The sequence below is a fragment of the Macrotis lagotis genome, chromosome 1 (assembly GCF_037893015.1).
Source record: "Macrotis lagotis isolate mMagLag1 chromosome 1, bilby.v1.9.chrom.fasta, whole genome shotgun sequence".
NCBI classification, from domain to species: domain Eukaryota; kingdom Metazoa; phylum Chordata; class Mammalia; order Peramelemorphia; family Peramelidae; genus Macrotis; species Macrotis lagotis.
Window position 1 is genome coordinate 86915833 of NC_133658.1, and position 20334 is coordinate 86936166.

The 20334-nt window shown below is 37.9% G+C and overlaps 1 protein-coding gene across 1 annotated transcript in view; it reads right to left on the reverse strand.

Annotated features, from left to right (window-relative positions):
- Positions 1–18441, reverse strand: part of ATL2 (atlastin GTPase 2) — a 108327-nt gene extending 89886 nt beyond the window's left edge. The window contains exon 1 of the mRNA XM_074204058.1: positions 17880–18441. Coding sequence (XP_074060159.1) covers positions 17880–17913 — 34 coding nt within the window. The 5' untranslated portion in view covers positions 17914–18441. The remainder of the gene's footprint in view (positions 1–17879) is intronic.
- Between the last annotated feature and the right edge of the window lie 1893 nt (positions 18442–20334).

The window sequence follows — 20334 nt, forward strand, 5'->3', positions numbered from 1 at the left end:
TTTTGATCAGATCAAAACTTTTCTGGTTGGGTGGGAATCTGAACAAAAGTGAGGAAAATATTAAATTAAATTTCATTATCAGACCTATTTTTAGGGGCTGATTTGACCTAGGAGAGGAATAAAGAAAAATAGGATGGGAAAAAATTCTAACTCTCCCAGTATCAAAACTGGTTATTAACATACTATAGAATACAATATTACATAATATTTCTCTCAGCAGAGGATATTTTAACCCTTTTCCTTATTGTTTTTGTATTTTTATAAGTACCAGTAAAGCAAGAGGGCTATTTCCTTCTTATTCTTATTTTAAGTTTTTAAAATTTTTATTTTTCCAATAATCTGTAAGATAATTTTCAACATTCACTTTTGTAAAATTTTCTCCCTCCCAATCTAATATAGATTATACATGTATAATCCTGTCATACATGTTTCCGTATTAGTCACATTGTGAAAGATTTCCTTCTCATTCGTTGCTCATACTACATGATTAATTCACCTTTTCCCATCATACACACTCTTGATGAAGTCAATGAAATATGCAACCTCTCAAAAAGTTGTCAGTCTAACGATTCTCACAGGAAAAACCAAGGAGATAAAGATTGCCCATTTCTCAGTTTATTAAATTATTTGGACCCATATTGCAGGTAGATGAGGAATTGGAAGTAGAACTGAATAAAGAAGAAGAGAATAGTTTGAATTGCATTTTGGACATTTGACTGTTCATTCAATCAATTAATCAGTCAATATGAGTCAGACATTTTAGAGGTACAAATACAATAAATGAAGCAATTACTATTATCAAGAAGCTTACATTCTAATGAGGAGGAAACAAGGGGATATTTGTGTGTCAATATGCCACATGTGGATCACATGTGAAATATGGAATAGACACAAATTTACATATTATCTATATAAGAATAAATGTCATTTGAGATGAAGGACACTAACATTTTAGGTTATCAGTATGATCCCTGCTGCCAAAAAAATAATCTTTTTTAAATCATAGTTTTCTAAATCTTAGTATATTAATTTAGCTTTATGTTATTACCACTAGCACTGATGAAAATAAGACTTCAAGGAAACTTGGGAAGACTTGTATAAACTGATAAAGATCAAATTAAATAAAATGAGAACCCAGGGTGTGCTCCATATGCCTGTAATCCCTGCTGTCAGGGGAGGTTGAAGCTAGTGAATCACTTGTATTTAGGAGTTCTGGGCTCCAGTAGCCTTAAAATTCACTGAACCTCCTCACTAAGTCTTCTACAATGAAGTGAGACCCCCAGGAGGTGACCGCCTACAAGGGACAAAACAAATCAAACTGAAAACTGAGCAGAACAAGGTTTCTGGGAAGATCAGCAAGTCGTACAGTGACAAGTGCAATACCTTCTCAGTAAAACCAGGAGACCCAGACCCCAAAATAAAAACAAAATAAAACAAACTGTTCTCTTAGACAATCTAGCTGGTGACCACTTTAAATAGTAAGGGGGGCAGCTATGTGGCACAGTGGATAGAGCACCTCCTGGAGTCAGGAGGACCTGAGTTCAAATTTGGTCTCAGACACTTAAATATTGCTTAGCTGTGTGATCTTGGGCAAGCCATTTAACCCCATTACCTTAAATAAATAAAATTTTTAAAAAAAGAAAGGGGTTGAAAGCAGAAGAGGATGAAGAAAATAAGGAGCAGTGGGATTAAAGTGGAAAAATGTCTGGAGAGTAGAGTCTAGTGATTGTCCTGGGTACTCTCCTTAAAATAGAGGATCTGGGAGGAACTGTCCCATCAGAGGAAAGGGTTGTAGGAGTAGAGGTCACTTCCAGGATGAAAAAGTCAGGGGCAGACTGACCTTTTAGAGAATGAAGGCTGTTGTAGAACAGCAGAGAAAGTCTAGAGAGTCAGAGGAGGAGCTAGAGACTAACATTGTCCCTGAATGGTTCTCTAATTGCTCCATGGCCTGGTCAGAAGTCATGATGTAGAGCCCCAGGACAGAAGCATGAGTCTCCTAGGTCTTGGGAAAATGGCCATTTGTGGCTGGTCTCTGGAGCTAGTCTACAGCAATCATTTTATAGCTGCAGGCCCCAGAGCACAGGATCTGATTACCAGATGATCATTATTTCAGTTTGCAGAGCAACCACTGTTGTTGTAAATGGCTATAAAATTACTGTCTGATATACTTTCCAAATCCAACTACAATATTGTTTTCAACAATGACTCCTTTCCCTCTAGCCCACCCTCAGACTCAGGTCTGTACAGAGATTTCCCAAGTGGACTCAATACTTTGCTGACAGCTCATAGACAAAACCAGTCGTCTTCAGGGAGTATTTAATTCTACAACTAATGAGAACCAGTATATTGTCCTAACTTTTCACACCATTGGCTGTCACTCCTGAAATAGCCAGCTAGATTGTACTAAGTTGATGTGATACAAGACTGAATGTTGAAATATAAAAATAGGCCCAGATACTTTAGATAAAGGATATAACAAGATGAGTCTTTCTTCTTTGGAATTTCAACAAGCAGAATAGTGTCAGCACACACACATACACACACACTCACACACACACACACATACATATTTCTCTGAGTTTTTCACAATCATCATTTCTCAATGACATAATGATATTCTATTTCTTTGTGCAGCATGATATGGATTTTTTAAAGTAGTGAACCTTACACACACACACACACACACACACACACACACACACACACACACCACTCCAATCCTCAAGATTATAATGGGAATGTGGGGATGGGCAAACCTTCTCTCAAGCTAGATCCTAGCAGTGAAATAAGACTAGTGTAATTAGATCAGACACACTGAGACCAACTCTCCCCATCAAGCATGGGAGGACAAAAACAACGATACTTACAGAAGGAGAGAAAGTCATTCTCCAATCCCATTTGCAGATTTTCCAAGGTACCTTCCTTAGGGAAATCACCTGAACCATTTTTACCAGCAGAACCAAGCTTGACCTACGCATAGGCAACCTCCTAATAATATCACTTTTTCAGGTTCCTTTGATATCTTAGGTCTGGCCCAAAACAAGTTTTTTGCTTCTGGGAACATGAAGATTCTCTGTGTGTGTGTGTGTGTGTGTGTGTGTGTACTTTGTTGCTCCACCTATGCATGGAAGAGTAAATAATCTCTATAGACAATCCACAGGTGACTTCCTTCCACTATTCTATTTATCCAATATTTATTATGAACCTAGGTCAATAATAATGATAGCATATTTATGTGGTTTTTCTATTGTTGCCTTAAAGAATTTTAAAAGTGAAAAAAAATGGGTTGATAATGTAGTAAAAGTGAGAGATAAACACTGGGGAGTCCACCTACCTTACCTTTGAAGTAGCCAAAGAAGATGAGAGGTCCAAAGCATATTGGGTGGCTTCCCTGAGGTGATTTTATGAAAGGACATGAATGAACAGTCTCCCAAGACGGCTGGCATGAGATCTCCCAGGGATTCATAAGGAAATGTTGGGGGGGGGCAGGGAGAAGAGATACTGACTCATGTAAGATATTTTTCTTCTATACCTCAAAACATTCTAATTCTGGAACTAGCTATATGACCAAGGGTAAGTCACATAATATAATTAACCTTCAAGTAAACTCTCTAAGACTATCTAGCAACAGAAATAGGTTACACCTTGTGGAAGAAATGTGCAGTTGAGTAAATCACTTGACTCCTCAGTTCTAAGTCCAAGTAGGTAATGCCTCTCTCTGCACCTACAGTCATGGGAAGCAAATGCAGACAAATGACGCAGGTTTGTTTGAGAGACCATGGGCTTCGTAATGATCTTTCTCAAGGACTGCCCTGAAAGCAAAATTTTTACAGATCACAGCTGTGATCCATTTCTCAGACTGATCCTTACATATTTAAAAGCAAACCTCCAAGGGTATAGCTAAACAAATTGTGCCATGTGAGTGGAATGGAATGTCACTGTGCTGTAAGAAAATAGGGAATCTGATGAATAGTGAGAAACAGGGTAAGAACTTAACTGGTCTGATATAAAATAAAGTAAGCAGAGTCAAGAAAATGATCTGTACAATGACTACAATGAGATAAATAGAAATAATCATCTCGAATATAATGGAATATTATTGGGCTATAAGAAATGAGGAGCAAGCAGATTTCAGAAAAACCTGGAAAGACTTACATGAACTCATACAAAGTGAAGTGAGAACCAGGAGAACAATGTATGCAATAACAGCAATATTGTATGATGATCAACTATGAATGACTTAGCTATCCTCAGCAATATAATAATTCAATCCAATTCCAAAAAACTCATCATGAAAAATTCTATACACATGAGAAAAAACAGATGAAATATGAATGAACATTAAAGTATACTATTTTCACTTTCTTTAATTTTTTCATGATTTTTTTCTTTTGGTTTGTTTCTTCTTTCAAAGCATGACTGGGGGCTGCGGCTAGGTGGCACAGTAGATAGAGCACCAGCCCTGGAGTCAGGAGTACCTGAGTTCAAATCTGGCCTCAGACACTTCATAATTACCTAGTTTTGTGGCCTTGGGCAAGCCACGTAACCCCACTTGCTTTGGAAAAAACTAAAAAAAAAGTCAAAGCATGACTAATATGAAAATGTTCTACATGATTGCACATATAATCTATATCAAATTGCTTACCATCTTAGGAGTAGGGGAGGCAAGAAAAAAGGAAGAAAATTTAAATCTCAAAAATTTTAAAATTGAATGTTAAAATTTGTCTTTATGTGTAATTGAAAAAATACTATTTTGAAAAGAATCACCACAAAATATTAAAAAATGAATATTGCAAACTTACAAAGAACTAACATGGTTCCTGAGAAAAGGTATGAGAAGACACAAAAATAGGGACTCCACAGTGTGAAACATGCATATATTGTCATATTTTCTCAATATATAGATTAGTTTTGATAATTGTTTCCTTTACTTCCTCATCTTTCTAGTACCAAAAAAATTCTTATTGTATAAGAGCTGTTTTGGAGAAGGGAAAGGAGAAAAGCTAAGGAGGAAATTTGGATTTTCTAAAAAACAAAATATACTAATCAAATTATTTGTTTAAAAAAGAAAAAACAGAGCACTACCCTGTTTGGGCTAAAAGAGAAAGACAAAAAATAAAGCAACTTCACATAAATGCATTAAATTAAAGATAACAAACCAAGACTGCAAAAATGCTGAATAGTAAACCTATATTGTAGCCAAGGAAATTTTTTAAAAATTTAAATGAATTACATAACTGGATACTGGAACAAAGACAGTCTTATCTCAAGGTAAAAAGAAAAAAAGTTAAGATTACCAGCTGTTTTCAGGTTCTCTTATGCAATTTCCCACCTATTCATAAGGTTTGGCTCTGATCGAGTGGGTTGTTTATGGGTCAGGAAGCTTTAGTTAGCTCTATTAAATTCAATAGCTGGGGCAGCTAGGTGGCAAAGTGGATAAAGCATCTGCCCTGGAGTCAGGAGTACTTGGGTTCAAATCTGGTCTCAGACACTTAATAATTTCTTAGCTGTGTGGCCTTGGGCAAGTCACTTAACCCTATTTGCCTTGCAACCCCCCCCCCAAATTCAATAGTTAATAACTAGCATTTATATATTTACCATGGGCTAAGAGCTATGCCAAGCATTTGATCCTCAGAACAACTCTCAGAAGAATTCATTTTATAGATAAGGAAACTGAGGCAAACAGAGATTAAGATGCTTGCCCAGGGTCACACAGCTAAGTGTCTGAGGACAGATTTGAACTCAGACCTTCCTGTCTCTGACTGCATTTCTGAGATTCTTCCAGAGTAACTGGATCCTTCCCCTAAAAGAGGATTTGGCTAACAGATAAAGCTGTTCAGTGCCACTTAATTGGGATAAATTGTTGGGTGGTCCCCCCAACCACCCACTCAATACACTTCTTTCATAGGATCAACTAAGATGCCATTTTTCCAAGCAGGAAAACTAAAGCCCAAAGAGAAATGACTTGTTCAAAGTGATATATAAGTGAAAGAGCCAGGCTTGAATCTAGCTCTTCTAATTTCAAATCCAAATTCCTTGCACTATATCCATTGCCCTCTAGTCAATATTGCTTTTTCTAGTTAGATAGAGCACCAGCCCCAAAGACAAGAGGACTTGAATTCAAAACTGGTCTCAGACACTTAGTAGCTCGGGCTACTAAGTGACCTCGGGCAAGTCACCTAACCCTGACTGCCTCACATCTAGGGCCATCTCCAATCTCCTGATTCATATCTGGCCACTGGACCCGGATAGCTCCAAGGGAGAAAATGAGACTGATGACTTAGCACAGCACCCCCTCACTCAAATCTAATTCATGAACTTATAATGATATTACCTCCCTGATATCATAGTTTCTTCAAAAACAAAGAACAATCATCATCATCATCATCATCATTATCATCATCCATTGCCCTTTAATTAGCATTTTCTCTCCAGATAAGTCAAAATTTAAGGGAATTCCTTTCCCAGTAGTTCTAAGAGTTCAAGAAGAAATCTCAGTAGCACAAGTTGTCATCTCCCAAGACTTTCCATCTTCCTACCTTTCTTATTCCTCCTTCTTTCTTCTCTTCTCTGATTCTCTTCTCTACCCCTCATGATTCCAGTCTCTGGTAGCTCTCAGTGGTACCCCAGTTGCTTCCTCCCATCAATATTACAGTGCTGCAGTAATATTGTACACTTTGTACAAAACTGTGAACTCAATAACAAAACTTATCTTTTGTAGCCATCTACTTCCTCTTCCTTTAGGTCTCCCAGAGGTCTCCAACACCAACAGCTCCATACTAAGAATCCTAAATTTAGTTTTTAGGTTTAGAAACAATTTGAGAATTTTTCTCACAAGTTATTATCTTGGCTAGCTATTCTTTCAATCTCGTATGTCCTTTAGAAAACTAATAAAAATTAAAGATATGATTCTCTTAGGAGGTGCTTGCAATTCAATAGGGAACTCAAGTCTATCCTCCAGCCCTATACAGCATCCTCATTGATGATTCTAAAATAAGAACAAATTCTTTCACCTGGGATAGGTTTGTCTTTCATTTTCAAAGAAGACCAAGACAACAGGGAGGTGATGCCATGACAAGCTCATGAATTGGATTTGAGGGGAGGGGGTGCTAAGTCACCAGAGTCATCTGGGTCCAGTGGTCAGATATGAATCATGACTATTGGAGATGGCCCTGGAATGTAAGGCAATTAGGGTTAAATTATTTAGCCCAATATATGGGATAGGAAGGTGTTATTAGTATAGTATAGAGAACGGGGGAGGAGAAAGTATCCTGTAATTGGTAATGGTTACATATGGGATAGCAAGAGCAGGAAGATGAGTATACTCATCTGACAGAAGAAAAAGCTCCAAATCTCATCTCACCTGGTGAAGGGCTTTGGGAGTGGAATCGTCAATGGGCACCAGCTTTAATCTTCTTAGAACAAGCCCCTGGAGGTCATAAAATAGGAATGGGTAAGGTCTTGTATTACTCAGAGAGAGGAATATCACCATACCATCCACACTTCTCAGTGTTACTGCCCTTGGGCAAAGTCTTACTGACCTGACCTCAATTAGCCTTCAGCTCACTTCCATCAATGAGGTCTTAGAGTTTGTGTCAGTTGTCATGTGGTAATTTGCATAGATCTCACCTGAAATACTCAAACTACAATTTAATACTATGCTCTTCATTGGAATATATAAACTAGTTTGATCAATATGCTCATATCTTGTGAGCTATTATTATGCCTGAAAAAGGTAAAGATGAAAATAGGTGAAGCAGTGAGCAATAGAAAATCCATTTTTCCTTTTTCTTTCCATTGCATTTCAGATTTCTTACCTACCTATGGCAGAAGGAAGATTATCAGCCTAAACATCTGACTCATTTTTGCAAATGGTAAAAGGCAAGCCCCACCACAAGAAAAAGGCAACTGTATTGTGTGGACCTGAGAAACAGGCAAGGTCCATGTTCATTAGGAGCTGGTAGACTGCAGTGGGTGTGGGGATTACACAACCTTTAGCTGGACTTAAATGCAGAGTTGGCAAATTCCTGGAACAACAGGAGGTATGGAAGGAGGCCAGAATCTCTAATCATCTTGGCTGCAGTTGTCCCAGGGACAACAAAAGGATAATATTTTTTTCCCTTCAAAGAAAATTTAAGATCTTCTTGTTAGCTAAAGTATATGTAGGAAATATTTGCCTCAACTTATTATTTGTTATTATTACTATTACTAGTTACTATTAATAGTATTGCTATTATTATTATTATTATTACTTCCCTTTAGTATCAACAAGGCACTCCAGAGGAAATAGAACACTGTATTTCTCCAAGATCCAGACTATGGGCAACATTTCACCCTTTCTAGGATGGTAATTTTCTTAAATTTGCATTTTTAAAAAGGGTTTTAATATAAAGCCTTTGGTCTATTTCTGTATTTTTTGCATTTTTTTCCAACTCCTTAATTTAGGAGCTGGGAATATCCACCACAGGAACCTCAAGCAGGACTCAAAATTCAATAAATCTGGGAGCTTTGGGGGGGGTAATTTAATTAGATGTTTGACCAAATATAGAGTTGAACAATGTTATAAATATCCAAATGGTCCTTCACAGAAAAAAAGGTTCCCCATCCCTGGCTTAATTAGAAAACAAGGTGGGGAGGGGATGTTAGTACTTTCATCCTAAGAGGTCATAGCAAGTAGAAACTGATGAAAAGTAGCATCATATGAGAAAAAGTGTGGGAACCACAGGAAGCCACTGCTTTGACTAGGGAGAGGGAGAGATGGACTTTATTTATCTAATTAATTATTCATTCATCCATAATAATATGCTTCTACTGTTTCTCTAGAGAAATTCAAGAATGAGATAGGCATCTGGCTGCCTTTCGTTTTTTTGTCTCATGTTGAACGGGGTTAGTCCCCTTCATAACTGAAACAGGTACCCCCCCTCTACTTGAGGCAGCTAGATGACACAGCATTTAGGTAACACAATGGATTCAGAATCAGGAAGACCTGAATTCAGACATGGTTTCAGATCTACTTCCTAATTGCATGACCCTGGACAAGTCATTTTACCTCTCACTACCTTATCTGCAAAATAGCACCTATTTCCCAGAGTTGGTGTGAGGCTCAAATGAGATTTTATTTGGAAAGCACTTTATCAACCATAAAGTACTAGAGAAATGCTATTATTAATTAATTTACATCTGCCCCCAAAGATTTCTCCCACCCATTCCTTCATGTTCCTGGTGCATAACCAACCTCTCCTTCTTACTGTCCTATAAATTCCCAGTATTCATATTCAGTTAGAATTATAAGATTTTAGAATGTAGAGAGTTCGAAGGGTCATTCAAAATCTTATAATCTGATCCTCTCATTTTACACTAACAAAATGGAGGCTATGGGAGGTTAAGGAGGACTTGAAGTCAGGAAGTAATAATAATAATAATAAAATAATAATAATAATAAAATATTAACAGAGTTAAGGTTCAAATTCTTCTAACTCTAGATTCAGTATTCTTTCCTACTTTGATCAAAGATTGGGACAAAGACCACTGGTCAAAAAGGTTTCAGAGATCACAATATCTACTAAGGTGAGTCAATAAAGGTTGTTCACATGGTTGTTTTGGCCATGGCCTACCCTTTGGACCACAACTACCCTTCAGTCCTACTGCATCTGGGGCCATCAATAGTCATCCTGATCTTTGACCACTGGACCTGGATAGCTCTGAAGGAGATGATGAGGCTGGTGACTTAGCACAGACCCCTCACTTAAATCCGATTCATTAACATGTCATGGCATCACCTCCCTGATGTCATGATCTTCTTCAGGAAGAAAAGACAAGCAATTATAATCTTTCAGCCTTACCTGTGTTTGAAAATGGGACCAAAAGTATAACATATTACTCTACTTCCTTCCAGAAGAATATGAAATCCTTCAAACTTTTCTCCTAACTATACCTGAGACCAAACAATTCCACTTCCTTATTTCTACAATTGAAACAAAGCACAAACCACATTTATTCCTTTTTTTTCTTTTGGACAAATTTCCACCACTGATGATCACAATTCTCCAGGGTAGTGTAAACCCCCAAGGAAGTGCAACATGATCTAGTGCTAAATCTGCAGGTAGGTTCCAATCTTGCTTCTGACATTTGCTAAGTTTGTGACCTTAGTTCTGAGTCTCAGTATTTCCATCTGTAAAATGGAGATAATAAAACTAGCAGGATCTGCTTCATAAGGTTGTTGGGATGCTTCAATGTGATTAAAGTATAAAAAATGCTTTGCAAACTTAAAAGTGCCCTCTATAAAAGTCAGCAACTTCATTACCTTGTTTTCCTATGAGGAAGCTGAAGCACAGGGTTACAAAATTACAGCAAATCAGACCAGAAAATAAAATCTGAGTTTTCTACTTCCCAGCTCCTCCCCCTCCCCCACCTTTTTTCTTTTTCTTTTTGCATTTTGGAGAAAGAAGAAAGTTTAATTGTTGGCAGTGACTAATGGTGTCATATTCCATGGCCAAAAGTTTACACAACACATGGTCTAACCTCGGAGTTTCTTACATTGCTTTCCCCTCTGTTGTTTCTCTAAGGTTCTCCACTGATTAAAAGTAATGTGTAAATCTTGGTAAAAGCTACTGCCTTTGACCTTGAATTTTAATCTGGGGGTAGGGGAGTTGAGGCTCTCTCCAAACTCAGGCCAGGATTCAATTGTGACAGGGTAGTTACCTTTTTGGCCCTCAGCCCTGATGCAGTGTTGTCTTGGGTTTCAAAGGATTAATCTTCGATTCATATCTTGGGAAAGGAACCACAGTTAAGCCTCCCTCTCATCCCGTTTGAGGTTCTCCCCCCCACCCCAGTGTCTTTCTCTCTTGTTTTTCATTTCCATCAATTTTGGTCTTTGGAACAAAAGTACCACAAAACCTATGCAGGGGAAATGGAGGGGACTGAAAAGGGGGGGGGCAAAAGGGCAGAGAGAGACAGACAGAAGAGAGACAGGGAGAGACTAAGAGCAAAAGAGAGAAAGAGAAAGACTAAAAGAGAGACTAAAAGAAATTAAGAGAGACAGAGAGAAAAAGAGAAAGACTAAGTAAGAGAGAGACAGAGAGAGAAAGAGAGAGAGAAAGAGAGGACAGAATAAGAAAAAACTACAGATCTTAGGACACAGGCTTACATGGAAGGAATAGGCTCCAAGATGCTGGAGTCCATCCAAGTCCTCTAGCAAGGAACCCATTGCTAGGGAAAGAAACAGGGTGTGGCTGAGCTGGGGAGGAACTCACCTGGCATGCAGATATGGTAGAAGAAGGAGCACTGGTTCGGGATAGAAAAAGGAAGTTTCATCTAGTAGCTTACTATTTTAACTTATTCTTGCTAATTAGATGTTAAACCCAGTTATTTCCATCTGTTGAAGAAAAATAGGTCCTGTTAGAACCCTCAAAACTTCAGGCGCCTTGGGGCAAAGCCCAGGTCTCCATTCCATTTCTTTTCACTTTGCACAAAGGTATTCCTGCCACCAGGAAAGAGTGGACTATGAAAAAAGTACTAGGAATAGGCAAAGTCTCAGGTGAAGCAAACCTGAATTCAAATCTTGACTGAGATACTAACTTGTGATTCTGGGTAACCTCTTGCCTTCTCCCAGCCTCAGTTTCCACATATCTAAAAAGATACTAATTATAGTACCTACCTCATAGGTTTATTATTAGAATCAAGCAAAATATACATGTAAAACACTTTATAAACTTTAAACCATCATATTATAAATGTTTTATTTTTGTTATTATTATTACAACTTCTAAGAGTCCCCCCATTGTGAAGATCTTTTGCCAATTAGTTGTATGAACAAAGGCAAATCACTTTCTTTTTCTAGGTTTTCACTTCCTCATATGTAAAATAGGAATCAGATGAGATCATCTCCAAGGTTCTATGAATCTGTCAACTGAGCGACTTAAAAAACAACACCAGCAACAACCTGTTTACTGTGTGAAAGCCAACAGAGCCTTGGGAATGATGGCAGGGAATGACAAGCCACCAGTCATTTCCAGTAGTACTAAATTAGCCCCTTCTCTAAGAATGGGGAAGGAGGAGACTGTGCTGGTAGGCAGGCCCTAGACATAAATAGGAAAGGAATGCTTCTTATGTGTCCTCTTGGCTATATTCCCTTTGGATGCTACAGTGTCAAGAAGAGGAGCAGAGCCTCTGCAGACAAAATGTCCTCTGCAAACAAAATTCAGGCTTCCCTAGGACACTGCAGTCCACAAAGGAGGGTCTTAAATAAATAACATAGGATCCTTACAGCCACCCTCTCTGAGCAGTGCATCTTCTTAAAAAAATTATTTTGAGTATTGATAGAAACAAATAGCTCAAATTTATAGCCTTTGGAGCTTTCAGAATATTTTGCTCAGGTATGACTATGTCTATTTTATAGATGAAGAAACTGAGGCTCTGAAAGATTGAATGCATTATCTACAACGATAAAATGAGCGAGTCAAGTCATCTCCTTCCAAGTCATATGAGTTGGGAATCAAGTGTTTGCTACAAGTAACCCATTCCTACAATTGGTTGAGGTCTTTGTGGACATGAATAAGAGCACAATTTTTTGAGTTAAAAGTGAGAAATAGGAGGAAAAACTAGCTTAGGGAAGCTGACCTCTGAGTTCCCTTTCCTTTGTCAAGAGGTTTTAAAATAGTTTGCTTGAATACTCAGTTCTATCTTCTAGAAGTTTCTAACCTAAAGGTCCATGATGTTAATAATATTAATAATAAGCTCAGTAGGGGCTGAGAGGAAGGAGCCTTCCTGGTACCCACATCCCAAAGTAGATGTTAACAAGCCTTTCCATTTGTGAGGATTCTATAGTGTAACATGTACAGTGGAAAATATCAAATGATACAATCCTACTGGCCTAAGTTAACTTCTAGTTGCTAAGCACATCGATTTTTCCTTAAGTAGAAAATGAATTGATTATTTTTTTCCAGATCTGAGGCTCTGAAAGTTAGCCTCTATTATTAGTAGCATCCTAGCTGTCATGTGCTCTAATCAATCTGGATCTGGCCTGAATCTTTGCTTATCACTGCAGGCTCACACTTTCATTTCGGTTCAACTCAATCTGACAAATATTTATAAACTGCCAACAGCTCTAGGGATGGGAAGATGATGTGGTCCAGTTTGTCATTGCTCCCCTGTCCCCCTTAAAAGTGATTCTCCTAGAACTGAATATAATTATGCAGATGTGCTCTAGGCAGGGCAACTCTGGGTTTCATATTACCACCATATGGAACATAATATATATATATATGCATATATATATATAAACACTGAGGTTATTACCTCCCTTAATGTGATATCCTTTGAATATAATTAATTCTCAAAAAGATATTTTCCTGAAATTAGGGTTTTAAGATTGCTTTCCTTGATGTATTATTCTAGATGCCCCATTTTGAGAGGACAGTGACAAATGGGATTTCATCCAAAAGAAGACTAGTCGGGAGTAATTTGTTCAAAAAAGATCTCTGAGTGTTAGTGGCTATGAGCTCAGGAGGAACCAACAATGTTAACTTGGTATCAAAGAATCCAAGGCTGCTTTAAAAGAAGCATGACTTCCAGGAGTAGAGAGGTGATCATTTCAATGTCCTCTATCCTGTTATTAGGTTCAATTCTGGGCTGATGATGATGAAGGATCTCAAGACCATGACATCTGAGGATTATTTGATAGAGAAGTGAAGACATGAAGAAAAGAGGGGAGATATGGGGGGGTTTTTTGGTTGTTTTTAAAGTCATTTCAATCATGTCCAATTCTTTGTGGTCCTATTTGGATTTTCTTGGCAAAGATGCTGAAGTGGTTTGCCATTTTTACCTCCAGGAAACTGAGGCAAACAGGCTAATGTAGAATCACACTACAAGTGTCTGAAGAGGTATTTGAACTCAGGTCCTCCTGACTCTAAAGTCAGCACTCTGATGGGGCGGCTAGGTGGCGTAGTAGATTAAAGCACCAGCCTTGAAGTCAGGAGTACCTGACTCCTGTTCAAATCCAGTCTCAGACACTTAATAATTGCCTAGCTGTGTGGCCTTGGGCAAGCCACTTAACCCCATTTGCCTTGCAAAAACCTAAAAAAAAAAAAGTCAGCACTCTGTCCACTGTTCTGCCTAGGTGACACTGGAGATACAATAGATATCTTCAAGTGATTGAAAAACTATCACGTGGAACAGAGTTCAGACTCATTTGACTTGATTCCAAAATGAAGAATTAGGAACAATGGATGGATGTTTCAAAAAAAGCAAATGTAGGCGCAGTGGATAGAGCACGGGCCCTGGAGTCAGGAGGACCTGAGTTCAAATGTGATCTCAGACACTTAATACTTACCTAGCTGTGTGGCCTTGGGCAAGCCACTTAACCCCATTGCCTTGCAAAAAAAAAAAAAAAAAAAAAGCAAATGTAGGCTTGATGCAAGGGGGAAATGTCCTAATCTTTTGTAAGGAATCTATGCAAAGGTTACATTGATCAGTAAAGTCACTGAAAGTTCTGTACCCCCAAAGAAGTCAAAGAGAGATGAAAAGGACACACATGGACAAAAAAAATTATATTGGGGAATGATTGAACAATTTCTGGACTATGAATGTGATGGAATACTATTGGGTAATAAGAAAATGATGATAGGAAACTTTTCAGAGAAATCTGGAAAGACTTCTATAAACTGATGAAAAGTAAAGTGAGCAAAATCATTTCAATAATAGCAAAAATATTATAAAAACAAACAACTTTAAAAGATTTGGGAACTCTTATCAACCACAGTTCCAAAGGCCTCATGATGAAACATGATATCCACTTCCAGATAGAAAACTGATGAACTCAGAGTACAGTTTGAGGCACATTTTTAAATCTCTTTCATTTTCATACATGGTTAATATAGAAATTTGTTTTGTTTGACTGCATATATCTATAATGGATATAATTTCTCCTGCCTTCTCAATGGGTGTGGCAGAAGAGAATTTTAAATGAAAATAAAATAGAATAAAATTTTTAAAATATCAAAGTTGATATGACTTGAATGCTAAAAATCACACTTTGAATAAACAAATGATTAAACAACAAAAAGAAGATTATCTTAGAACTTCCCTCCTTGGAAGTCTTCAAGCAGAGATTAGATCATTGATCAAATGTGTTTGGAGGGGGAGGGGGTTTGAATTCCTTCCATGTGAAGTTTGAAGTAGAGACTCCTGAGGTACATTTCAACACTCAAAAGCCTGTGATTCCATGAAATTCCATGTTCTGGAGGAATTTTTTTCTCAGAAATGTGTTCAATTTCTTGACCACCAAGTTCACTTGAACTCTGGAATTCTATGAGCCCACAAAGAATACCACATCATATGAAAAATAATTGAAAGGGAAAGTTTAACTTCAAAACAAGAAAACTTAAAAGTTGCTGAAAACAAGTAAATTGTTTTTCCTCTACATTCAGAAGAGATAGCCCTGCCCCCTTTACAAAAGTTAATTCCTCTACCTAGTCTCTTAATTTCATCTTCTTGGATCTTTGTTCCCTCTGCTTCATTCATTTTCATCTGTTGTTCTCTGCTCTCCAATCCTAAACAAGCAAAAAGAAAAACCCAATCCTTCCTTTGACCCTACAATGCCATCAAGCTATTTTCTTATATCTTTCCTTCCATTCATTTTCATACTCTTAGAAAGCATAGTATAGCCCTAGTGGTCTCTACTTTATCAGCATACTCTCAATCTTCAGTCCCTAGGAATCTGGGTTCTGTCTTCATCATTCACTTAAAATAGCTCTCTCCAAGGTCACTAATTACCTTCTTATCACTAAATCCACTGGTCTTTTCCCATTTTTATCCAGTTTGACAGCTGCTGTATTTGCCATAAATAGGAAAGTAGACAGAGATTTTTCACTGGAGTAACTAGGGCAGATGGTCAGGGGGCAATTGTATATGAGAACCTGGACTGCTAGATTGAAAATGGAATATATAGAAACATAGTGAAAAGGTTAGACTGAAACCAGGGAAAGGGGGAAGGTGATGAGATTAGGACAAGGCTAAAAAAGTCAAAGAGATTACACACAAGAACTCTTTCCCAGTAGATTGAATTACACATACAAAAGTTTACTTCTAGGGATTTATGAAAAGGGGGGGTGGCGAGGAGAAGGGAAATGTATAAGGTAAAGGAATAGAGGTGTTGTGTGTCCTTCATTTTTGAAGAGGACCAATAACCTTATGGGGTGATATCTTGACTCGTGCATGAATTGGATTTAAGTAAGGCAGAGTTACACAGAATTGTCCGTCTCAGGCTCTCTTCCAAAATCATTGAAGTCCAATGACAAGACGAGTCAAGGTGATTGGTGATGACCGGGATACAGTGGCATCTTCAATGTCTGACCAAGTTCTAAGTGTGTCACAATGTCTGCCATCACATAGCCACTAGAACAAATTATTCTTATGTGCCTGTTCCACCCAAGGAAGTCTTCACATGCTTGGAGTAGGCACCCCCATAACTCACTGTTATGTTTGAGTTTAGCCTGTTACCCTCAACCTCATTTAGCTGGTTTGCTGAGATAATTTGCTGGGTTGTGAACAGTGACACACTACAACTTCTTTTATGCACAGGTGAGAGTTGGATAAGATCTTGGTAGACACCAAAGATGAATGAGTAATCTTTTGTTTTGTTTTGTTTTGTTTTTTGCAAGGCAATGGGGTTAAAGTGACTTGCCCAAGGTCACATAGCTAAGTAATTGATAAGTGTCTGAAGTCGAATTTGAACTCAAGTCCTACTGACTCCAGGGCCAGTGCTCTATCCAGTTTGCCACCTAGCTGCCCCAGATGAGTAATCTTTTTTTTTAGGTTTTTTCAAGGCAAATGGAGTTAAGTAGCCTGCCCAAGGCCACACAGCTAGGTAATTATTAAGTGTCTGAGACCAGATTTGAACCCAGGTACTCCTAACTCCAGGGCCAGTGCTTTATCCACTGCACCACCTAGCCGCCCCTCCAGATGAGTAATCTTAAAAAGGGCTCAGCAAGGCCTCACACCAGAGATGCCAGGACTCCCTGGAAACCCTAAGCACTCCAGGATGGGAAAAAGGGAGGAAAGAGACAGTATTTGCCAGCCTTAAAGAACTAGAACCACAGTGATTGGACAAGGGAAAGGGAAAGGGAAACAGAAACAAAGAAAGTAGAATGATACCATATGGTATATACAGCCAGGTCCTGATTAGTGGGAAGAATGAAGCTTGTAAAGTAGCTATATGTATTTGAATTCATACTTTGTTCATTATAATTTTCCAAAATATAATCATTGGTTCCATTTCAATGGCAATATGGTAAGCAATTTCAAATAATGTGACCTCTTTACAGGGTTCACCATTCCAAAAAAAGACTAAGCAGGACTTAGCTGTATTTTTCATCATAGGAACCCTCTGTCTTATTCAAGAGACCCTGATATATTTTCAGAATAGCTGGAAAGATCTTCTCAGGTTTCCCATAAATGTGACTTTTCTCAAACAATGAAATGTATTTCTTCCAACAGTAATGAACTCCTTATTCACTAGAAGCGTTCAAGATGACATTGGCATAACTGACTGTCAGCACTAAAACTATTTCTAATATATTTAAATGATCTCTTGGGTATAACCATCCATTGTTGGTCTATCCATACCTACAATGCATCTCTCCATTGTCCTTTGAGTCTAGAAAACTCAAAACTCTAAATTTCAGAACTAAAGTACTTATGGTGGTGAGTATAGTCAATTCTCCAAAAGTATGATTGAGACCTAAATAAGAATTAATCAATCTGTAGAAAAGAAATGCAAGTAGTAATTCAGGAGGAGTTTTCATAATATAGCTATTTCAAAAGGGAAAGGAATCAGTCTTCTATATTCCTACCGGTAGAGAATAAAAGGGAGTGGATCTCACCTATAGCACAAGGATCTAAGCCAGTTGTGTCCATGTAAGAGTGGAATCCTGCCAAGCATAGTTGTTGGAGACTCAAAATGGCAAGTTATCAGGTAAAAGCACTGAATCATAAATTACTCCAAAATTTTTCATTTCCAATATTGATGTTGGGATGAAGAATTATAGAAGAAAGATAAACACTTCTGATTTTGGTGTGTTTTGTTAGTGATAAAGGTATCTTTGTTGTTGTTCGGCAGTTTCTGTCATATTCGAGTCTTCGTGACCACATTTGGAGTCTTCTTGGCAGAGGAGGAAATTGAAGTAAATAGAGTTGCCCAAAGTCAAACAGCTAATTGAATATCTGAAATCACATTTGAATTCAGGAAGATAGTCTTCCTGACTTTATCCTGATTCTCTAGATACCACCTAACTGCCCAGGCAAATTTTAATACATCCAAGAATCTGTGGTCTCATCCATGAAGGTGATCCCTCCAATGATACTCATGCCCATGTCCTTTCACAAATTTTTGGTAGGAGGTCCTCTTAACATTCAAGGAGACCTCTCTCTAGATCACCTAAATGTACAGTAGATACAAATATAAGAAGAAGAGGGTGAACTCTAGGTATCCCTTGCTTCTGCTCTATGAACAGATCACCCTCTCCTTGGCTTACATCTCTCTGGTATTACCTTTTATACCACTTCTCTTATGTAATTCTTCCTGGGAGATATGTTGCAACCTGCTCATGCAAGAGTATGTGGGAGACACACCGAAGATTAATTATTACAAAGGCCTAGGCTTAGGAAGAAAATTCCCAGATGTAGAGCTGGAAGGGACCTGTGAGGCTATTAACTCCAACTACCTCATTTTACTAATGAGAAAATTGAGACCCAAGATGGTTAAGGAGCTTGCTCAAGATCACACAAGTAGTTAGCAACCAAAATAAGATTTAAATGCAGATGCTCTAGCTCCAGAGTCAGTGTTTGACTCTGTCCTCCATTTCCCAACAGCTACTCTGCTCAGAAGAACAACATAGCTTCCCATACCAGATACCTCCCCATATACACATATAGTAGGTGCTAAATAAACGTTGATTGAATTGAACTGAATTGCAATTATATGTATCCAAGTTTGTCAGATGAAGGATCTCTTTCTGAAAGTAAAATGCTAGACTAGAAGACAAACTTACTCAAAACTTCTTAGAACTTTCTTTGATTTTTAATAGAAAATCAAGTTCTAGTTTTCTTCCCACAACCTCTATATCACAAAACAAGATAGCACATGGATTCTCATTATCTCCTCAGCATGGCAGAGTGCCGAGGTGCTCATCAACTGCTCATTCTGGTAGAAAGATAAGCAGTTATATCATTTGTTCCCAAATGAAACCAATCCTTCTTATCCATTTTAGAAACCACATAAATGACTTTGGTTGTGGGATCCCCTCAAATTTCATTTTGAGTATAGCAAAGATTATTGGGTACAGCAAGGACCCTAAAGTAATGATAACAATAACAATTTCAGAATTTAAATGAACACAATTTTTAAAATACTGGGAAGGGTGCACAAAGAAATATGGGTCATAAAGAAAAGATTAAAGAGATGATAGATAAAATAGATAGATATACACACATTCATTATTGTTGTTATTCAGTTCCTTTAGTTGTGTCTGACTCTTTGTAAATCCATTAGTCGGTTTTCTTGGCAAAGATACTGGAGTGGTTTGTTATTTCCTTCTCTAGCTCATTTTACAAATAAGGAAGTTGAGGCAAGCAGGAATAATTAAATGATTTATGCAGAGTTCCACAGCTAGTCACTGTCTCTCAGGTGCTTTTTTTTACCTAGCCCATATTGCTGAGTGGGTATTGCATCAGTTAAATTGAGACTTGTCAAAGACTTTAGCTTAAAAAGACCAAGGTTTCCCACAGCATCAAGACCATCTCCAGTCATCCTGATCCATCTTTGTCTGCTTTACCTAGATGGCTCTAGAGGAAAAAGCAAGACTGGCAACTCTGCACAGCCTCATTCACTTAGATACAATTCATTTGCACTTGCAAGTCACGACATCACATCCCTAATGATGGTCTTCGAGAATGAAGAGAAACAACAGCCTATGTGAAAAGATATCTGAATCAGTAACAGTGTGGACCTTTTTTCCCTTAGTAATCATTTTCATGTTTATTTATTTCTTTTCCAATCTTTGAAAATCTTTTAGGGTTCCAACTCCAATCTAATAAGCACTTATTAAGTCCCTATCATGTATAAGGCATCAGTGATGGTGGTACAAACACAAAATAAAGCATGATCTCTACCCTCAAGGAGCTGATACTGGATTGCAGGGGATACTACATTCAAATTGAAGAGGACCAAAATTATCATTTAAAGATCTGAGAGACAATCCCTTAACAACTAAGGATATCCAAAAAGGCTTCCTATAGGCCATGGCACATTAGCCAAAGAAACCCCAAGGGTTTTTAAGA